Here is a 21,923-nt window from a genome sequence, read left to right as displayed (position 1 = left end):
TATATATATATATATATATATATATATATATATAATATAATTTTCATATGACAAGATACAAAACAAATAATCAATAAGCACAAACCAACATTAATATTATTTAACATTCATAACGATAAACACGTATATGCGTTCATAGCAATCAAATGGTTAATTACCATTTACGAACGTAGTAAAAAATGAAACGAGATCTTCGCGTTATTCGATAATTTTCGATAACATGTTAAAAAATAAACGAACGAACGAACGGGGTATCGGTCAAATAATTTCTATAATCATTTTACTGCTAGAATCGTTCGTTATAATTGGCCGACAAAGAAATCCGTTCACTGCGAGACAAGTTGAAACGCATTACTCGTCAAAATGGCGCCAGAACGCTGTCGTAATAAGCGGAATGGAAGGCACTAATTTCTTTCTTAATACGGTAACGCGTGTCTGGAATCGATCATTCGTATCTCGTTAAACTTTCAAGAGAGAAAGAGAGAGAGAGAAAGAGAGATAGAGAGAGAAACTCTCGTTTAAATTGAAATATCATTCTACCAGTTTAGAAAATTGGACATTTTTAATATTATCATTTAATTAGTTATACGTGTATAATATTCTTCGTACGTATGTATATATATAGTAGAAATTGTAATTACGTTAGAAGAAGGATACGTATAAGTTAGTTTTAATTAGATACTTCAAGATTGTATAGTAATTGTTGGTTATTACATAGACGGTTAATTGATATCCCCGTTATCGTGATGTTAAAAAAAAGAAAGAAAGAAAGAAAAAAATATATATGTATAAGAAAAGTAATCGTGTAAGTAGGAGAGAGTTGTAAGGACAGGTGTATTATAGGATGGAAAGTAATTATCAGTCTTATATTACCAATAGCAAAGGCACGTTAATCATTTCTCCATAAGATGAACACCTAAGTATAGGTATATATGTATATATTTTTGAAACATTTTATATCATTCTGTATTTGTAAAAAATATTAATTATATATTTTTAAAAGAATTATTTTCTAATATTAAACACTACCTAAATATATTACAATAAGTGTTTTTTTTTTTGTGAATAATTTATATCGTTGCATTTGCAAACGAATATTTTGTTTAAAATACGATACGTGTGTCTAATTTAAGGTATACGTGTTGTATTCTAGTTTATGGATTTTGAATATTGAAAAAAAGAAACAAATCGTTAAATATTTACCAATGATAAACTAAATCACTTCTGGAACGATTTAATATATATATTTTGCAAACATTATTCGAAATATCTAATATGCGAGTATACCTACGTATATGTTTATCTAAATTATAGAGTATCTAAATTGGTATTTAATGTCAAGTATATATAGAGATATATACTATGAAAAATTGAAATCGGTATCTGGTCTTGTGATTTCTTAACTGTGATTCAATCTATTTGTGAGAAGAAGAAGAAGAAGAAAAAGGAGAGTAAAATCGTTGAAAAGAGGCGTAGAGTATGATGGTGCCTTCTCTCATTTTCGTTCAGGATGATTGATATTTAACGTCCTACCAATCTTGTAACATATTAATCGTGATCGAACGCGTTGTAAGAGAACCATCAGAAAAAGATTTTCATTGAGTTTTAGTCACAAAAGATTACGACAACATTTTTCCAACGTTACATTGCGAATTTCATATAAAGTCGTTAAAGTATTGTCCATCCTGATATAGGAAGTACTTTTTAGCTTTAGTAATTCACGTTGTCCGAACGTTCTCGAACACTTGTTATCGTTCTTGTCATAATTAGGTGAAAGAAATGTTACAGGTTGCTGAGTCAGACAAACGAAAATAATAACATGATATGGTTGTTCTTGTTAAATCTTCCTTGTAATTTTTAACTTATCGTTAGACGAATTTTTTAATCGTAAGTTATTCTTTTTTTTATTTATTATTCTTTTTAAGGATACATTTGTCATTATTTTTTTGATTAAATTGAATTTGATATTATTTGGATACTCGATCAAATAAATATTATACAAGATACACGAAAGAAATATATATATGTTTTAAAAATATTTTTAATAAAATATCAATAAAAATTTGAATTCACAAAGAATATTTTACATACGGAGATAGAACTAATTATTTCTTTTACTAACTCAACTCGTTCTTTTTTCTCCTTTTTTTATTTTTTTTTTTTCAATATCTCTCGTTTCCGTTTATTGGTAGAAAATAAATAGGAAAGAGATATTTTCTCTTGATCAAACAACAAGATAGACTAAATAAAAACGAGCCACGATTTGAAAATGAATGTTAAAATATGCAGATTTTGTCAATAATCAAGAACGAGGAGAAGAAAGAAGAGTAAGAAGAAGAAAAAGTTTCGAGAGTAGAGAGGTAGGTACAGGATTAAAAAAAAAGAAAAAAAAGAAAAAAAAAAAGAAAGGAAAGGATTGAGAAACAGGATGAGTCTTATTCGAGGATCTTGGAGAAAAGAAAAATGGATGATAAGGAAACAGGAAATAAAGTAAGTGTGTGTGTATATGTGTGTAAGTGAGAAAGAGAGAGAGAGAGAATAAGGGAAGGTAGTAAATCTTTTTTAAAGCTCCTACAGGCACGAAACAAGCAAATACTGCTACTATCACTCTGATAAAAGGTAGATCCTGTAGATCGATATAGATACGATAATCTCTTTCCTAGGTACAATTTTTCTTTATCCCTGTATTCTTCGAAACATATTGGAAAATACCCTTCAATATTTTCTCACCATCTAGGCAATGTAATATGCATTGTGTATAGGCTGTATACGCATGTATGTGTGTGTATATTACTTTTATATGATTTTACGACTTTTTTACGTACTTTACTGTCAACATTTATTTTTATTTTCATAAATGTATCTAAAAAAGAAAGAGTAACGAATATATTTCAATATCCGTATCGTTAACGTTCTTTTTATCCTCCAGACGATAAACTCCTGAATATGGGGTTGTTTTTTGTTTTTGTTTCATGAGATAGAATATATTCGAGATACGTTGAAAAAGAATTAACGCGTTTCAAATGATTTTGCGTTTAATTGGTCTTTTTTATTTTAGATATTTTTTTTTTCTTTCTTACCGAACGTGTTTCGAAAAAAGGAAAAAAGAATTGGACTATACTTGTGTGTGTGTGTGTGTGAATACGCGTTTTTTAAATTATTTACAGATTTAAATCGTAATCGTTGAGATAAAAGTGGACGAGTGTTGTACATTTCTATTTTATGGTTCTTGTTTTTTATTTTGCATTATTATTATTATTTTTCAATGAACGCGTCTCGAGAAAAAAGAAAAAAAGGGAGGACAAAAATTGGACGAGTAAAGTTCAACGTTCCGTTGTATTATTTTAGTTTCTCATTCGTAGTACTCTAAGAAACTATCTTTCAATATTTTCTTACGTAGAAAATGTAATATGCGTCTGGGTATATACGTGAATATTACTTTTATATGATTTTATGAGAATTTTCTGTCTTTTCCTGTCATCATTTCTTTCGATTTCATACGCATATGTACACACACACATATATATATATATATAAAACATATTATTACAAAACATATTCGCTCATAACGTTTATTATTATATTTTTCTTATCCTCGACTATACTCGAATATACATTTATAAATTTAAACTTTATCGTCAGATTAAAAGGATCGTTGATAAATAATATTAAGTATCAGCTTTTCAACTTTTTTATTATTTTTTATTCCTGTTTTTCTTTGTAGAAGGAAGAAAAAGAAAGTGTGAGAGAGAGAGAGAGAGAGAGAGAGAGACAAAGGTCGGACGAACGAAATGCCGCGTCATTTTTTCCTTCTTAATTTTTTTTTTCTTTTTTTTTTTTTCATTTTCCAACTCTCGTCCTCGTCTTTTTTCCTTTTAAATTCCACCCTTCGCGCGCGATTTCCCGTTTCGTCCGGTTGGAATAAGCTTCTTTTTCTTTTTCTTGCGTTTTGCCGGAAAGAGGGTTGAGAAAAAAAGAAAAGAAAAATGTGAAAAATGAAAAGAGGAGAGTGATGAGGACGAGGACGAGGACAAGGACAAGGGACGAGTATGATGACGAGGTGGATTTCGAATAAGAAATTCCATAATCGCGTCGTTGGTCCTTTCTTCCTCTTCTCATTCGTGAAAATTGATATTTCTTAGTCCTCCCTCTTTTCCCTTAACTTTTCAACAAACGAATCCGTCATTTTTCTATTTTATTCGGCCGAGATTTCTTCTATTCAACTCCCATTATTCCATTTTATCACGGAATATCAAAATTCTGCTTGACTTTCTTTCATTCGTTAAGTTTAATCGCGCAACTTGACCTGGAAATTTTATTAAAAAATAGAAGAAAAAAAAAGAAAAAAGAAACAAATAAACGTTCGACGCGAATTCGTTTATTTTGTAAAAAGATTTCACACGGTAAAATATAAAAAAAAAAAAAACTAATTTATAATAGTTTATAATTGATAAAAAATAATATTATTATTTTTTCTCATTATTTCATTTGTGTATTCAAATAAAACACACAAGACTGTATAATAGTATTATTAAAAATTACGAACATATATAATATTTTATATTTAAATTAAAAAAATAAAAAAACAGAGAAAAATTCACTTTTCAGATATTAAACATTAGAATAAAGAAAAGCCAAATATTACGAATAGTGAAAAATTTCTAATACAATTTATCGACAATATTTTCAAATATATAATATTTTTTAATTTATTTGCGTTAAAAAAAAAAAAAAAAAAAGAAAAAGAAATTATTCCATTAAGTTTTTTTTCTTCTTAACTCCTTCATCTTTACCAACATCTTTACTTTATCGAGAAGGTAGGTAGCTAGCTAGCTATTTTCATCTTTTACGTAATTCCACAGCGAGCTTTCGAATGACGTTGGTATACTTACTTAAATGTGAAAATAAGAAAGGAAAAAAAGAGATGATTCTCGACTCGAAATTTTTCGAGCTATGTACTTCTCATTTCTCATTTCTCATTTCTTCTCTATTTTCGTTCTTCGTTTTCTACGACTAACACACTTGCCAACTTCTTTTCACGAATTACAGAAAAATACTCCGATGTTACGAGGAACTAGCGAGCTAGCTACTTAGAAGGAACCCAGCTAACGCGACATGTAATTTCTTTCTTACGATCTTCCAAAGATCGTAAACAGCCTGACTTCCTTACTTCATTCATTTATACTCTTTCTCTCTTTATTTTTCTCTCATTTCTTTTTCTATTTTATTTCTTTGTTTTTTCTTTTTGTTTTTTCTTTACAAACCCCTTTTTCCTTCCTTAGTTCTTCTTATATAAAAATATTATTATTATTATTGTTATTATATTTTCTCTTATTTTCTCTTATTATTTTATCCCAACGATAAATTTGATCTTTATTTCTTTCTTTTTGTTTTCTTTCATCTATTTCTACGATTAGTTTTCTTACGAGATATTACATCCGTATTGACTTCCTTATTTTGCTTTCTTTTTTTTTTTTTTCTTTTCTTTTTCTTTTCCTATTTTTTCCTCTTACAAATTAGTCTTATAAAAATATTTTCTTATAAATTCAATGTGGAAATATATTATATTTGATTTTTATTTTTATTTCTTTTCGTTAGTTTTTGAAATACTTGACACTAATTTTATTCGTTCATTATTCATTACATTTTCTTTCTTTACTTTGTGTCAGAATTTTTGATATCGTATGTCGTAGATTTTAATATGAAATATTATTTTTAGAAAATCTCACAAATTTATATATTCGAACAATTCATATTATTCAACTTCTTTTACATATATCTTTTATTCGTATAAGATATTTTTATTCATACTTCTTTCACAATTTCTTCCGTTTATTCTCTCTCTCTCTCTCTCTCTCTCTCTCTATAACATTTAATTATTTTTTTTAAATGGTTCGTCAAAATTTCGATAAACGTTTTCTCGCGCGGGTAAAGAAAATAAAAGAAATTCGTCCATTAATAGAAAATGTCTGTTGATCGTTGAATAAAATGAGAAAAAGAAATTATTATTATTATATTTAAAAAAAAAAAAAAAAAAATCCTTCATATTCACCGTTTTTTTTTTTGTACAAAGAAGAATAATCGAAGAAGAGAAGCGGAGGTGTTAAGGGGTGAAATGGAGGAAAAGGAAGAATAGTTGGAAGAGAAGAAAGAGGAGGAGGATGAGGAGGAGTTGGGTGGGGTTGGGGGATGGGGAGGAAAAACAGATCGAGCGGAAAACGAGAATCGACACGATCTCGGCCCACGTCGTGAAATAATTGATCGCTTTCGGCTTGACGGAAAATGGAATCGTTTAGGGTGAAACGTGGAGGACACGAGTCAAGATATCGTGCTAACGCTATCATGATTTTTCGATATCTCGAAACTCCCTAGGAGAAATAATTTACGAGCGAGTTTTGAGATCAACGGGATGAGGAGGAGGAGGAGGAAACACGACAATTTTGTTATTACACTGAAACACTCTGAAAGAAAGCTTAAAAAAAAACAAAGAGAGACACCAAAATTAATAGTTAAAACGTGTTTCCTATTATTCTATCTTCGAATAGTTTCATCAAGAAAAAGTGTTTTATTTTGTTTGTTTGTTTTAGTAATATTCATGTCTCTCATTCGTGTATTACTTTCGTTTGGATAATCGAAACTGTACGAATCTCATTTTATTTCCTTCCATTTCTATTTATCTTTCTTTGTTGTTTATCGTTAGTTTGGAATATTTCGTGGTTAGACGCGATTCAGGTTTGAAATTGTTTGCGGGGGGGAGACCTTTATCGGCAAGAAGGAATAAGTAGTGAAAGGGGTAGGAAGGGGCAAGAAGTAGGAAGGAAATGAAGAAGAGGAGGAAAAGGAAAATGAAAAGGATATATTCACCGAATACATGGGATATATAAATGTATCTTTTCGTATACGTATATATATATATATGTATATATTATATATGTATGTATGTATGTATGCATTTATTTGATATTTTCATTTTTATATAACTGCATAACATTTGTATATACCGAGTGAGGTATTCAAAATACCATCTCACAAATTTTATTAGATTGTTAACATAATATCTTATTAAACGAAACATAATTAATGTTAATTTCAGAGATCATTTCATTTCATAGTATCCTATATACTTATAATTTTTAATATATAATATATGTTTTATTTTTAGGAAATTGAATAAAACTCTATAGTTAAATATTGTTCCATCGTAATTAATTTTGAAAACTTTTGAATTATTATCGAAGTAAGAATAAAAAAAAACACCAGAGTTGATCTTTATACGTCCCCTTTACTTTTGTCCACTTGGAAAAAAAAAGAAAAGCTATTTAACATAAAATTATGACACCCTTGAGACCCGAATCTAAATTTCAACCCGACGTGCATTTATTTATTTATTTTTTTTTTTTTCACCTTCCCATCACCGACAGCTATTCAGATAGTACCCATTTTAAGTACCACAACCTTTATGAGTTTACGAAGAAGAAGTGTAGCATTCAAATCTTATTTATGGTTTTATGAAAAAAAAACAAAAAAAAAAAGAGAAAAATAAAAAAAACCGTTATACTCCAACCTCGGTCAAATATAATCTTTTTCCTCTTTTTTCAAGGTCATATTTTTTGAGAATAAGATTTCGTGGCAATCATTATCTACCTATTTCTTTTTTTTTTTTTCTTATGGAATCGTAATGGAGATATTAAGGGATCTTGATTTATTGTAAATGACCTACCCCGTATTCATAAAAAGCAAGTTCTTTCTCTTTCTTTCTCTTTCTTTCTTTCTCTGTATTTATATAGAAGACATCTAGAAAGATAATGTCTTGGAAATAGAAACGCGAAGATTCTTCTGCCACTTTAGATACCGATGCTTAACGATCGTCATAATGTTTTCTGCCACTTGGACCGATTTGAATCGGTTCACGACTCCAGTATTTTCTATCTTTCTCTCTCTCTCTCTCTCTCTCGTAAAATACACGACTCTGTTTATCAGAAATCGTAAATAAGAACGCGTTAATACCTCTTCCAGAGACTAAAGTACGATTGCTCGTATTTACTACTCACCAAGAGGAGTACGAAAACTCGATAACTTTTTTTTTTTTAAATATTTATACTTTTGGTTTATTCTTCTTCTTCTTTTTATTCTTATTTTTGTGACGATAGTTCCTATAAGATATTTCCTTCGATATATTTTTATTCGCGCGTAGATATTATTTATTAAATATAATAATAAATCAAATTTACTATATAAATTTATATATTTTTTTTATATTTTTTCATTAGTTAACATTTATTATTCAAAGAAGAATATTAGTTTCTATCGATAATTCGCGTAATTTTGAAAACGTTCGAACGATTTATTAGAAATTGATTATTTATTTTTCAACGTATATTTTGAATTTCGATATTAATTGAAATACATTTTTGATAGATTACATTGTTTTCGTGAATATATAAAATATTTGTAGAATTAGAATACATTTCGTATAATCGATAATAATGATGACGATTTTAACGTCACTGAATTTCGTATAATAAAGTTTTTAATGTCATTCTCTGTCTCGTGGAATTATTAGACGATTCAATATCTAACAAATTTCGATAGATAGTATTACATCTGGAGAAGTTCTATCAAGATCTCGTTGAATTATCAAAGTCAGAGAGAGATTTGAAGGAATCATATCGTTAATTTAATTACGATTCGATGTCATCTACAGTCGAAGAAGAATTTCAAGTTTTTGACTTACTGGATATTGATTATGGAAGATAATTTGTAAAATAGATGATAGATAGACGTATCTATTTATATTTGTTTTATAAATCTATTAGATTTTTTTAATTTTTTATAACATTAAAAAATAACAATTTTTCAACATACCAAAATATATCGAAATATTTTTAATAGAAATATATATATAATTCTGTAAAATTTATATTATTATAATTTAATAAATATAATATTATTTTTGCGTAAACGTAAATACATACCTACACATTTTCTTTTTTTTGTTTTTTTTTTTTGAAAATAATTATACACAAAATTTACTTTCTTATATATTCGTGTGAATAATAATATAGATTATAATGTTTTAAATATATATATATTTGTATTAACAAAGTTTGTAGATAAAATATTTATAAAAATAGAATAACCCCAGGTGTCTCTAATAAATTACGAACTCGTGTAAAGTATAAATAGACAAGTAGATATATTGTATAGGTCTACTTATATACTAACATATTGCTTCGTTGTTGTCATGTAGTCATGAGTATGGTTAGAGTACAAAGGGTTGATTCAGAGGCGGTTTAAATTATCAGGATGAAGTCGAGATATTTCGATAAAACGACGACGACGACGACGACGAAGATTTTCATAGGAAATTCACACGTGTATCTTAACCGGGAACACCACTTCGAGAAAGTTAATCGAACCGGTCTATATCTTTCTCTGTCTTACTTTCAACATACGAGATTGAACTTGTACATGAAATAAACAATGTAATAGCACGTTGAACACAATCTTGAACTTTCAAGATATCTCCTTACGACGAGTTAAATAGATCTCACGTCGTCTCTTTTTTGCGAAATCTTGTATGCGTTTAAATCGATGAACATTTTGTCTAGTCACGAGTTTAGATTTTAGATAAGTAATCTTAAAACGCTTAACACATATTTAAGGTATCTATTGATAATAATAATACAATAATATTTAATCCTTTCCATACGCGTGATCCTATTTTTGTTGTTGGTTGTATTTAGATACTAAATATTAAATATATTTTATTATAATATTAGTATATATAATAAAAATTATAATATATAATTTAATTAACATCATTTCGTTTATAACCCCAACACAAATATAATATTTTCTATTATATATAATTTATATATACAAATACGATTTAATCAATATAGTTTAAATATACTATATATATATCAAATAAAAATATAACAAAACATATAAATAAAATATAATTACAAATTATCGAAAATATAATATATACATAATAATTTTTGTATTGTCGTTGCGATTGAAATTCTTAATAAAGTACTTATATATGTAATATATATATATGTGTGTATGGAAAAGGTTTGTTAAAAAAGGGGCTAACAGAGATATTTGAAGGATCGATAAAGAAGGAAGAATCTTACGGAAGTCGAGAAGTCCAAAAGGTAATAGCTCAAGGACGATCGCTAAACTGCCACTTCAGGAACGTTCTCTGCTTTCGACTGACGTGAGTTCTCTTCCTCCTCCTCCTCCTCCTCTTCCTCCTCCTCCTCCTGCTCTTCCATCTCCTCATTCTCCTCCCCCATTTCGACGTGCTTTTGGTGGCACGAATTTCGTCGAGCTGACATACCTCGAATTCGTAGCGATCGAGATAAACCAAATATACTGTACACGCTCATAATGCGTATATATGGAACACCTATACATACATTTATATCATATGTGTATATATATATACTAAAACCCAATGGGATTTTCTATTCTTGCATATAAATCTCTCTCGAAGGAAAAGTATTTTTATATATTTATATTTTCCTTGAGAAACGATGACGAAAAGTTACAAGGGGGTTGGGGGGGGGTGGTAGGGCAGGTTAGAAAGAAGAGTATTTATTTTTACGTTTTACCTCGAATCAATTTGACAATTGAATTTATTCGTAAATTATTATAAGAAAAAAAAATAAACCGATAAAATAAAAATGAAATAATTCGTTTTCAAACGCAAATTGTTTTAAAGTATATGATGTAAAAGAAAAAAAAAACATATTTTGATATTTCCTTTTAACAAAAGAACGATCGCATAAATATCGGAAAAATGATTTCAATATAGATTTATATCTTTCGCGAATAAATCCGAGACGGAGAAATCAAAATCAAAATCAAAATCAAAAGTAAAGAGAAAAAGGCGTAAGAAAATCGATCTTGATCGTGGGATAGAAAATCGAGTAGGAGGGTGAGAAGAGAGTGAGGGTTGAGGGTGGGAGGGAGAGCATGATCCCGTGAAGAGGGTGAACTATAAAGAAAAGCGATCTGCTTCTGGGTAACGCCAGTGTTCCGCTCGAAAGCATGCAATTTCTTCGGTGGAACGTTTCTGTGTGCTACTTCCGTTAAGAGAAAGAAATAGAATAGAGGTTGAGAAAGAAAAAGAAAGAAGAAAAAAAAATGAGAATGAGAGAGAGAGAGAGAGAGAGAGAGAGAAAGAAAGGAAGCGTTCGCAAAAGGCAATTCTAACAAGGCACCGTGTATACGTAACCGAGGATGCGTGTAACCAGGTACGTTGGCCCTCTGAACCCAACTTCACGTAGAAAAAGAAAAAGAAGTATAAAGATAAAGAGAAAAGGAATGATAGAGAGTAAAATAAGGGGGATATATAGTTGGATATGTGTAAGAGAGAAAGAGACAGATAGGAAACACGTTATGTTGAACGAACGGTCCAAGGGGACAGATTATAACTGCATCCTTGAGGAATGATCCTAATGGGATTTTTCCTCAAGGATTGTGAGTAGTAGTAGAAGGAAGAGTATGTGTATTTCTATATTCCTTTTCCCTTCGAGTATCATCTTCAGCCCTTTTACTGAAATCTTCTATAGAGGAGTAGGACGTTATGAAAGTGGGATATTGATAAGCGTAAAGCAGCAAATTCCCGTAAGGATTAAGTTACCTCTTTGCTAGATGTTAATATCTATAATACATACCTATATATATTGTATATATATATATAAGTGTGTGTATATGCACGATTAATATCTTAGTACGTTGAGAGCGTAGTAGCATGATGATTAATATCAATCCATTAAGAGATTTCTTAATTATTTGAAAATTTGTGTGATGGGTGTTTTACACTGATTATTTGTTAGCAAAATAATTTTTTTCTTGTAGAACAGAGTAGGATGAAATGACGATGTGAACATGGATAATAATTAATAATGTAATTAATATTTATATATCTTGGTATATGTTGGTAGTGTAGTATGTGATGATTATTATCAATCCATTAAGAGATTTCTTAATTATTTGAAAATTTGTGTGATGAGTGTTTTACACTGATTATTTATTAGCAAAATAATTTTTTTCTTGTAGAACAGAGTAGGATTAAATGACGATGTGAACATGGATGATAATTAATAATGTAATTATTGTATATTTATTATAATTAAAAAATGAATGTTTTATAATAGAAATAATTAATCAGCGAAATAAATTTGGTTTCTTTTTTTCAAAAATAGAATAAAAGTAAAAAATATAACGAGAAAGTATGATAATTAAAAGAATAATATTATATTATGATAGAGTAAACGAGTACGGTTAATCAAATTTGTGAGAATGTAAAAAAAACATGCTTAATTCAAATCCCATTAAAACATATTTCTTAAAATATAATAAACAATTGAATTGTCAACGATATATCAGTGCATCTTAATGATGTAAACAAAAATTCAATCAATGAACACAACACATGCAAAATAACGAGTAATAGTAATCTATTGGGATGATTTAAAAGAAAAAAAAATAAATAAAATAAAAAAAAGTATGGTACGCACGTTTCTAAGTTTTAAATAAAAATCTTACAGAGAGATAGAAAGAAAGAAAGAGAGAGAGAGAGAGAGAGAGAGAGAGAGAGAGAGAGAGAGAGAGAGGAAACACACGTCTTATACAGTAAAATTGATGTTAATCCTTATGGTAATTCTTGCGTTACGCTTATCAATCCCTCTTTCCAACGATTAGCTAAGAAGTGAGGCGTGTAGCGAAAGAAGAGAGTCCTCCTCAGCTAATCCGAGCAAAAAGCGTGTTGTAGTCACTCGAGGGAAATAGAGGGAAAGAGTGAAAGAGTGAAAGAGATAAGGGCGGGGGGTGGTGGGGTAGGGTGGAAAGAGATGAGGTTGGAAAAAGGGGAAAGAGGTATATGGTAGTAGAGAGACTACTATGCGAACAGTTACAGCAAACTCGTATGCATGTATATATTTTGGTACATCATGTATGTTTTATATTTCTCTCTACAACTTTCTTTTACGAGAAAGACCAAAACACTCTTTTTCTAGCTTTCGTATAACTTACAATTAGTCCATTTTCATTCGTAACGTATTTCGTAGCTAGTACGAAGTTGTTGCTCTTGCTTTTTACAGTCCCACACGGATTATACTAAAGTTAATAATTAAAAGACCGAGCTTTTTTCGTACGAAAAGTTTGCTGTTTTGCTTCGAAAATAATATAATTAAGAGTTTTATCCTTTTTTCTTCTTCTTCTTCTTTTTTCTTTTCTTTTCTTTTCCCGTTTTCTTTCATATGCACGTTAAGATAATACTTTGGTTATTATTATTATTTTCTACATTTCTTTGATAACACACACATGAGAATGGAAAAATTTATAAATGATTTATTAAAATATGAAAATAAATATGTATTTATTATTAAGAATAAATTGAATCTTTTAAATAGTATAATAGATGACCGAATGTTTCAAATTCATTTAATTTTATTATTTTTAAATAAATCACGTTGTATATATATTTATATTTCTATTATTAAGAATAAATTTAATATTTTAAATAGCACATAATCGATGACAAAAAGTTCAACAAGTTTAATATATTATTATTATTTAAATAAATGATGCTATAAAATATATATTAAAAAATGAATGATTCAAATAAGATTTATCTTGAAATATAGGTAAACGTTTAGTTGATTGAATCCTATTTAAACAAGATGAATGTATTGAGTTATCAGTAAGGAAAACGTTATTGTGTTCAACCCTGTTGTTCTTGTCGGCGTGTTGGCAAAGAGGAAACAGTGCATGGTCGACTGTGCTTGAGATAGGACACGAGCAGTGAATCATCTTCTCACCTTGATCTTAAGGAGCGAAGTTTAGTGTGCGAATTACACCTATACATACACGTAACGTTTATGTATACATATATATATAGTATAGAAGTTAACGTAAACGAGTATGCTCAGCTCGTGGCAACTTTGACCCTTTAAGACTTCTATCGCGTGTTTCGATCTTGATTCCTTATACGGGTGCAATATTTATGCAATAATATGCAATTTTAGATATGCGTATACTTAGCTTTGTAATAATCCATCATTCTTCTACTTTTTTTCCTTATAATTATTTTAATTTAGAAAGTTTGATGGGGTATTATACGTACAAGCATGTTTTTCTTTTTAAATGTTCGTTGTTTGATATTGAAAATAAAATATAATTACATAAGTTCGATGTAATTGACGTTTCATTTCAAATTCGTATTTTATATGGAAGGTATTGGATTTTTATATATACATGCATGTACGCATGTATGTGGATATATTTGTTCAGATGTTATGATCCAAAAAAAAAAAAAAATAGGAAAAAAAGAAGTTGAAACAAGTTTAAAATGATTCTTTTTGAATAATGAAATGGAAATGGAATTGAAGTTTGAGTTATAGATCGTAGGTTTGTAGATTTAAGGTTCTCTTTTACATGGTTAATTTAAATGATTTTTCTTTCTAATTATAATGGCAGAAGGATAGAGATACTAAACGTTATTTCGCTTACCCGTAATAGCGTACTCGTTTAATCGTGATAAAATCTCGTTTGCTCGGCCAGTCGGAGTTCTTAGTTAGATGGAAGGAACTGCTTTTCAAGCTGCACGATATCTTCCTCGCTAGAATAATTTAATTGATGTCGATTCGAGACTCTAGTTTTCCTTTTCCTTTTTTTTTCTTCCCCTAGATACAATAATCGTAGAGTATTAAAAGATTTATTATTTCTTTTTTTTCGTATGTTATTATATTTTGGAATCTATATGCAAAGTATTCGCGTTGTATGATAATTGTTAAAAAAGAAAATTCCAAATTTCAACTGGCCTACGCGAATGTCAGAAATTATTCATTTAGAAATTTAAAAAGAAATATTACTCAAAAATGTATTAATAAAATCTTTCTATATTTTAAGAAAATAATATTTTTATTTGAATGGATATAAAACGTATTGGCATTGTCACGAGAATAGTTTGATATTTAAAAAGAAAAAATATTCTACAAAATAAAAATGTGACCTTTTAGTGATTATTTTATTATATTATAAAACGAGAGCTTCATGTATATATCTATTTCTACCACAACGAATCAAATATGACCCATCTTCAAAAAAATCATATATTTTACGATAAATGTATAACAAAAAATATAGCACATTTATGCAATAAGAATTATTAAACTCACCAAATATTAGAATAAATTGTAAAAAATTCCTCTAATGAAAATAATTTAAACATATTAACAACAACAAAAATCATTCTGTTTCCTGATGATTGCAATCATTAGACAAGCTCTTCAATTAAAGGATTAATTGGTTACGCGTTAACGTGTACGCATATGTGTTTGTATGTTTCAGGAAACAAGTGGCAACATTTTCGAAACGATCTATACATGGGTGATGAGCCAAGTAGAAATTTGAGAAGTGATCCTACGAGGAAGCAACGAGTTCAGGCTCGTAAGAGGTTAGGCGAGTTGAAGAGGCGTAGGAAAACGAAGGATAAGAGGAAACAAGTGCCAGAGAAATCTCTATTGGGAGTAAACCCGTCGGTGTCGGATGTCGGTGGCTTGAACGAAACTTTGATGTCGAGATTGGATCTAAGTTGTCTCATGAAGGCTCGTAGAAAGGTTCTTATCAAAGCACCCTCGGTCGTTAATGCTCAGCCTCCGAGATATGCTAGGTCGGTTAAAAACTTAACCTTTTTTTTTTCTTCTTCCTTCCTTTTCTTATTTTCTTTTACTTCACTCATTCTTTTCTCTCATTCGGTCAACCCTTTTATTTCATATTTCTTTAGATAAAAGATTACACTACTTGTCCTTTGCGTGCAAGATAGATACTGATATAACAGAGAGAATAATTTTTTTTTTTTCTGCGACTTTTTTGCTTTTTTTTTTTTTCTTTTTTTCTTTTCTTTTAGTTTCGTTTGACTTTACACGCACTTCAAAGTTAGTTAATGAACGGTACAGTATTACTCGTTTGTATTCCATTTGACAATTTTTTCTTCCTTTTTTTTTATAACATCAAATAATATATAGGGTTAACTTGTGTATATATATATATTAGTTCGTTACCACCCACAAATGAATTCATCGATTAATTCTTATTTCTTTTCTTTTTCTTAGAAACATTTTATCCTCAATTTTCTTTTCTTTTCTTTTCTTTTCTTTTCTTTTCTTTCTTTCTTTTCTGCTGGTAAAAATCATTCGTATATTTTTGTATTTCAGGAGAACGAATGCTTTACCACCTTTCAATCGATACTTCGTAGCAGTTTATGAATGCATGAAGGAATTCGTTTTCGAGGATTCGATGGCTGATAGACTTTTTTGTAGCGAATCAACTTGGCTCGGTCGTGTTCCGAAATGCGTGAAAAAAGAAGGTGAGTGATGTATTAGAATATATAAAAGATAAATGATTATATACCTTGTTATATATAGATGAGCATAATTAATTTGTATAGTTAGAAAAAATAATAGATGTTTCTTTCGTTGAACCGATCAAATAATATAGTATATATAGTTTTTAATTACTTTTCAGTTTTTTTTTTTTTCTTTTTTCGTCTTTTATAAAAATTTGTATTTTTTATTTTATTTTATTTTATTTTATTTTATTTTATTTTATTTCATCGCAACCATACCAACGGTAACGCTCTACCGCCACGGTGTATTGTGTTTGACAGATTTTAACGAACAGTACCTTTTTTTTTTTCTTTTTTGGATAGCTTCTACACGATTCCCAAAGTCCCTTGATTTTTTTTTCCCTTTTTTTTTTTTCTCGGTAATATTACATGTCAACGTTATCGACAAATTTATTGATTCGATAATTGGTAAACGCATAGAATTTCTAACGTTATTTATTATTCATAAATATTATTTTATTATCATTTAAATTTAATCCATATCATATCGTACTATGTCAAAATATGGACAAAAATAAAATAGTAAAATATGAAACACAGATTTTTTGAAATCGATACTAAAGATAGATTAGATATCGTATAACGTAATTCATAAAAATATTATTTTTGTATATACAATATCATTCAAGTTTTATCCACATTATATATCGTACTGCATATTTAAATTTGTTTTAAACCAAATTCTGATAAAGGAATGTATGGAAATAAAAAAAAAAAAAATAGTAAAACATTTGAAAGAGATTTTTTTGAATTCGATACTAAAGACAGATTAGGTAACGTTTTATTACGTTAGAGTTGAGTTTTGATTATATGTATGTATAGGTTTGATATAAAACGCGTATGTGCCGAATTCGAATCCGATGCGTGTTGGCTAAACTTTTTGTTACATCACAGATATCGTTTCGTTTTAGAAACGATAATCGATAACGTGCTACGTTGCAATCAGGAGAGGGCTGGTTGCGAACACGTATGCGAAGATACACCGATTGGTCCAAAGTGTTCCTGTTTCGATGGTTTTCGAATCAATGGTACCACCTCCTGCATAGGTAATATTCAATTTTTTTCTTTTTCTTTTTTACCAGTTTTCAATTAATTCAAAGGAATGCCATCAATCAATCGATTACAATTTAATCGCACACTTCCGATTGGTATTACCGAATTTTGTTAATAAATTTCGAATGGTTACTTTAAATTAATTAATCGAAAAGAAAAAAAAGAAAAATGTTGCACGGATCAATTTGTTTAAATTTACTAACGAATATCTTATTTTTATATTTTTTGCTATGGAAAAATTTCTTTGATTTTAATTGATTTAAATAATTGAACAAATTTCTTTCGCTAATGAATTGGAATTTTTTCTTTTTTCTTTTCTTTTTTCGTTAAATCGATTAATCGAAGAAAATTCGTAGATCAAATTTAATATCAAAATATTTTAATTGTATTTTAAAAAAATATATAAAATTAAATGATTGTATTTTTTTTATAAATTTCAATAATAATCTGGGTTAGACGAATTTACGAAATTTTATTTATAAATTGTATGACAACGAACTGTCTTACTTTTGATTTTGGTAGAAAAAACATGAGGGGTAGGATAGAAAAATAAAACAACACGTGGGTTGGTATCAGATACGTTAGGGTTTAAAGATATAGACCTGATTTTCTTTTCTAATATCCTGGGCTATGTTAGCTGACAGGCTCGTAGCTCGTAATTTTCTTCACCCACGTTTTCTTGTAGCAGAAGGGGAGATTCTAAAGTTAGAGAAACGAGTGATCTTAGGGCAAAGGGGCAGGCAAAGATCCCTGTCCCTTAAAACTCCGACATTCTCTGAATGTCCAAGAAACATTTATGCTTTATTTTCTTTATTTCTTATACTCAAAACTCGTGAACGGTCTTTAGCAAACGTTTACGGTGGTTTTGCAAATAAATTTCAACGTTTAACGCATTCCGTTCGTCTAACATTATTTTTAACGTTCTCTTTTGTTGAATTTTATTGCGCGAGAACAAGTAAAAAAAGAAAAAAAAAAAGATAGAACAAAATAAAAGAAAAGCGAGAAATTAATTTTTTTTTTGCGAACCAACAAAACACGCTCGAGCCTTCGTGTTTTTGAAATTTGTTTTATCCCCTACCAAATTTAATCTCCACGCGATTTGCGATATATATATATATATTTAAACTTTACACAGAGAGTCGAGGGATTTATTTTAAATAAAAAACAAAAAAACAGAAAGAAGTAAAAACGCGCACAAAAATTCGATTAAAAAAAAAAAAAAAATGAAAAAAAAGAGAAAATCGTACTTTTGTACAAATTTGCCGGAAAATGTTGTGGAAAAATCTAATCTTTTTGCGAATATATATATATACTTTTTTTTGTGTGTTTGTCGAATAAAATATTTTTCAAAATAATCTTTTTGCTTTTGATGATTTTATTGGATCGTTAAAGCCGAGAATAGTAATCGATTCGTTCGTGTAACGTTAATCGGAATATTATCAGTTTACACAGACGAATTCGTTAGTAATTATAGGAACATTTATTGAATCGGCACGTGCCAGTCGCGCATTAATCATCGTCAACTTGTTTTTCATAGAATTTCAATGAATCCAATGTACATAGGAATAATTTGTTTCGATGGATACCTAACGTGAATATCTACGTACACGCGTATTTATTTGCACTTTGTAATCATTCATTAATTGATTCCGTATTAATTAACCTACAAATAAATAATAAATTATCCCGAACGTTGGGTTATACACCGAACAATTTTATTTTATTTTTTGTTTTTTTTTTTTTTGTTTTTTGTCTTTTAATTCAATTTCATTTGGTTTTGCTTAGACGTAGACGAATGTTCAGAAGGTTTGATCAAGTGTTCAGATTTATGTCTGAACGATCCTGGCTCTTACCACTGTGAATGTCATTCTGGATTTCAGCTGGCATCTGATGGACATACTTGTCAAGGTAAGTTTTCATTTTAAACGAAACAAAACAGAATAATAAATTATCTATCATTTTTTCGTGATCAATCGCGATGATTTGCACGTGCAAGCAACTTTTGTGATTATTAAAGTATAAACATCGTGCATGTAATTCTTATAATATCTTTTTATTGTGTATTTGTTAACGTTCATACTTAAAATTTTCTTCTCTAAATTTTATTATCTTACTTAACAGTAATAAATTAACTGGACACCATACTAAATGTCGGTCAATTTGAATTAGATGTTTTTGATATATAAAATCAAAAGTAAAGATGACAATATGATAGGAAAATAATATTAAAAATAATAAAAAAAATTATATAAATGAAACATTCAATGTAGACGAGTAATAAAATAAAAATAGAATAACTTTTCAGTCGAATGAAATCAACGAAAAGTATATTTTTAAGATACCGATCAATAAACGTTACTGATATAAAGATCCAATAATGTATTTATTTTTGAAACGTATACAAAATTTAACGTATAACATTATAAATTCGTGCTGAATTTTTTGAGGAAAAAAATTTATGACCGTATATTAAAAATATTTCACAATCTTCAATGATTGGTTGACACAACGAGGTGTCAAAGTAAGAGAAAAAAAAAAAAGAAAAAAGATTGGAAACCAAATAAAAGAAAAATGAAACACTTTCGTATGAATACAATTTATAACAAGTGATTATACCTTATTTTATTATCTGAATTTTTGTTCTCGTTGCATCGAACGAACAACGTAGTACGCGGGTTAAGGTTTCGAACGAAATGCACCGGGATTTTCGTTTAACGTAGTCGACAACCGTTGATCGTGTCGTTTTCAACTACATTACTCGTCCATTGAATGAACGAGCTTTCAACGAGGTTAACCTTCTCGCTGTTGGCGAATAAAGAGCTTGCGTGCTGTGGGACGCTCGTTTCCAGCTGCCGATGGATTGATTTCATTTTGATGCACGCGTATACGTGTATACGTGTAATACGAGTACACGCGTACGTACGTGTGAATGCGAATATGCGAATTCAGTCACTTCGTTTGGGAATTTTTTTTTTATATTTTTCCTTTCTATACTTTTTCTATTTTTTCTATTTTTTGATTGTATTGTTTTTGAAATTTATCCTTTTTTCTTCTTTTCTTTTTTTGTTTTTTTTTTTTTCAATTTTTACCAAAAGGCAGGTATTAAAAAAAAAGTAGACTACGAAAAAGTATAACGAATGAATAATGGAAATGAAAAGAAAGAAAAAAAAAAAAAAGGTTAATCGTTATTTTCTTTCAAAGAAGTTAAAACGTTATACATTTGATCGATATTTTATAAACGAATGTGGAGTATTTATTAAATAAAAAAATAATATCAGTAATATAAAAAATGGTCGGTAGTTATAATAAAATATTATACGTGCACGTAACTTTTGCCACGATCCTGACCATTTGTATTGTAAAATATTGATCGAAAATAGTTTTATGAATTATTAACGAAAGTTTATAATATATATACGTTGCAATTCTGATATCATAAAAAAAAGAAAAAATATTTTTAAATATAAATATATATATAAAAACATACATGTGGGATGCAAGTTTGATGCAATTTTATTTTTATTAAAAGAAATTGATAAATCATCTCATTGACATTAAACTGTAATATATATTTATAACACACACACACATGATTATTTGTTTTTTTTTTAAATTTAAAATATAAATCAGAAATATTTTTAAATCGTTACTTTCCTTACTTTACTTTCTTTTTTTGTTTTTTTTTTTCTTTAAACAAATCTCGTAAAACAGATGTTAACGAGTGTCTACTGAACAACGGACGCGGCCCTTGTCAAGGTACCTGTCGCAATCTCGAAGGTAGCTACGAGTGCAATTGCACGGATATTCCTGGATTTAAATTGGCATCGGACAACCATACTTGCGAGGACATCGACGAGTGTGCGAATAACAACGGTGATTGTTCTCACGTTTGTTTGAACACACCAGGAAGTGTATTTTGCCTTTGCCCGGATGGTTTTTATTTGACCAACGATTTGAAGACTTGTCAAGGTACGTATTTATCCTTTGTTATAATGTTTGACTGAATATTAATATTAATTAAAAAAAAAAAAAACAAACAAATTATCATTCTTATAATATACATAATTTGTGTTCACGTATAAAAATCGTATTTTAATATTTCAGACGTAAACGAGTGCGAAAACGTTTCCAAGGTTTGCCCGGAAGACACCAATTGCGAGAACACGATTGGTTCTTACAAATGCATCAATAAACCGAAAAAAATGACTAAGGTATTGCAAGACCAGGATTATGACACCGAAAATGACGACGAGGATGACGACGATGATTATAACGAGAGTTTAACCGAATTACCGGAAATAGGTAAATGCGAGGATGGTTATAGGAAAGATGATAATGGAAATTGCGTTGGTAAGTTAATCGTATGATATATATATATACATATATATAAACACACACATATAATTATTTTAAATTATTTCACGAAAATATTCTCAAAGTATAT

The 21,923-nt window shown here is 29.0% G+C and overlaps 1 protein-coding gene across 1 annotated transcript in view; it reads left to right on the top strand.

The window, feature by feature from the left end:
* Positions 1-21,923, top strand: part of LOC106783950 (fibrillin-1-like) — a 64,714-nt gene that overhangs the window by 12,064 nt on the left and 30,727 nt on the right. The window contains exons 2-7 of the mRNA XM_014742974.1: positions 15,370-15,691; positions 16,236-16,387; positions 17,338-17,472; positions 19,265-19,387; positions 21,191-21,448; positions 21,584-21,829. Of these exons, the coding sequence (XP_014598460.1) occupies positions 15,370-15,691; positions 16,236-16,387; positions 17,338-17,472; positions 19,265-19,387; positions 21,191-21,448; positions 21,584-21,829 (1,236 nt within the window). The remainder of the gene's footprint in view (positions 1-15,369; positions 15,692-16,235; positions 16,388-17,337; positions 17,473-19,264; positions 19,388-21,190; positions 21,449-21,583; positions 21,830-21,923) is intronic.

This window comes from Polistes canadensis, unplaced genomic scaffold, assembly GCF_001313835.1.
Source record: "Polistes canadensis isolate GaletaPanama2010 unplaced genomic scaffold, ASM131383v1 scaffold_28, whole genome shotgun sequence".
Lineage (NCBI taxonomy): Eukaryota > Metazoa > Arthropoda > Insecta > Hymenoptera > Vespidae > Polistes > Polistes canadensis.
This window is presented reverse-complemented; position numbering and strand designations above follow the sequence as displayed.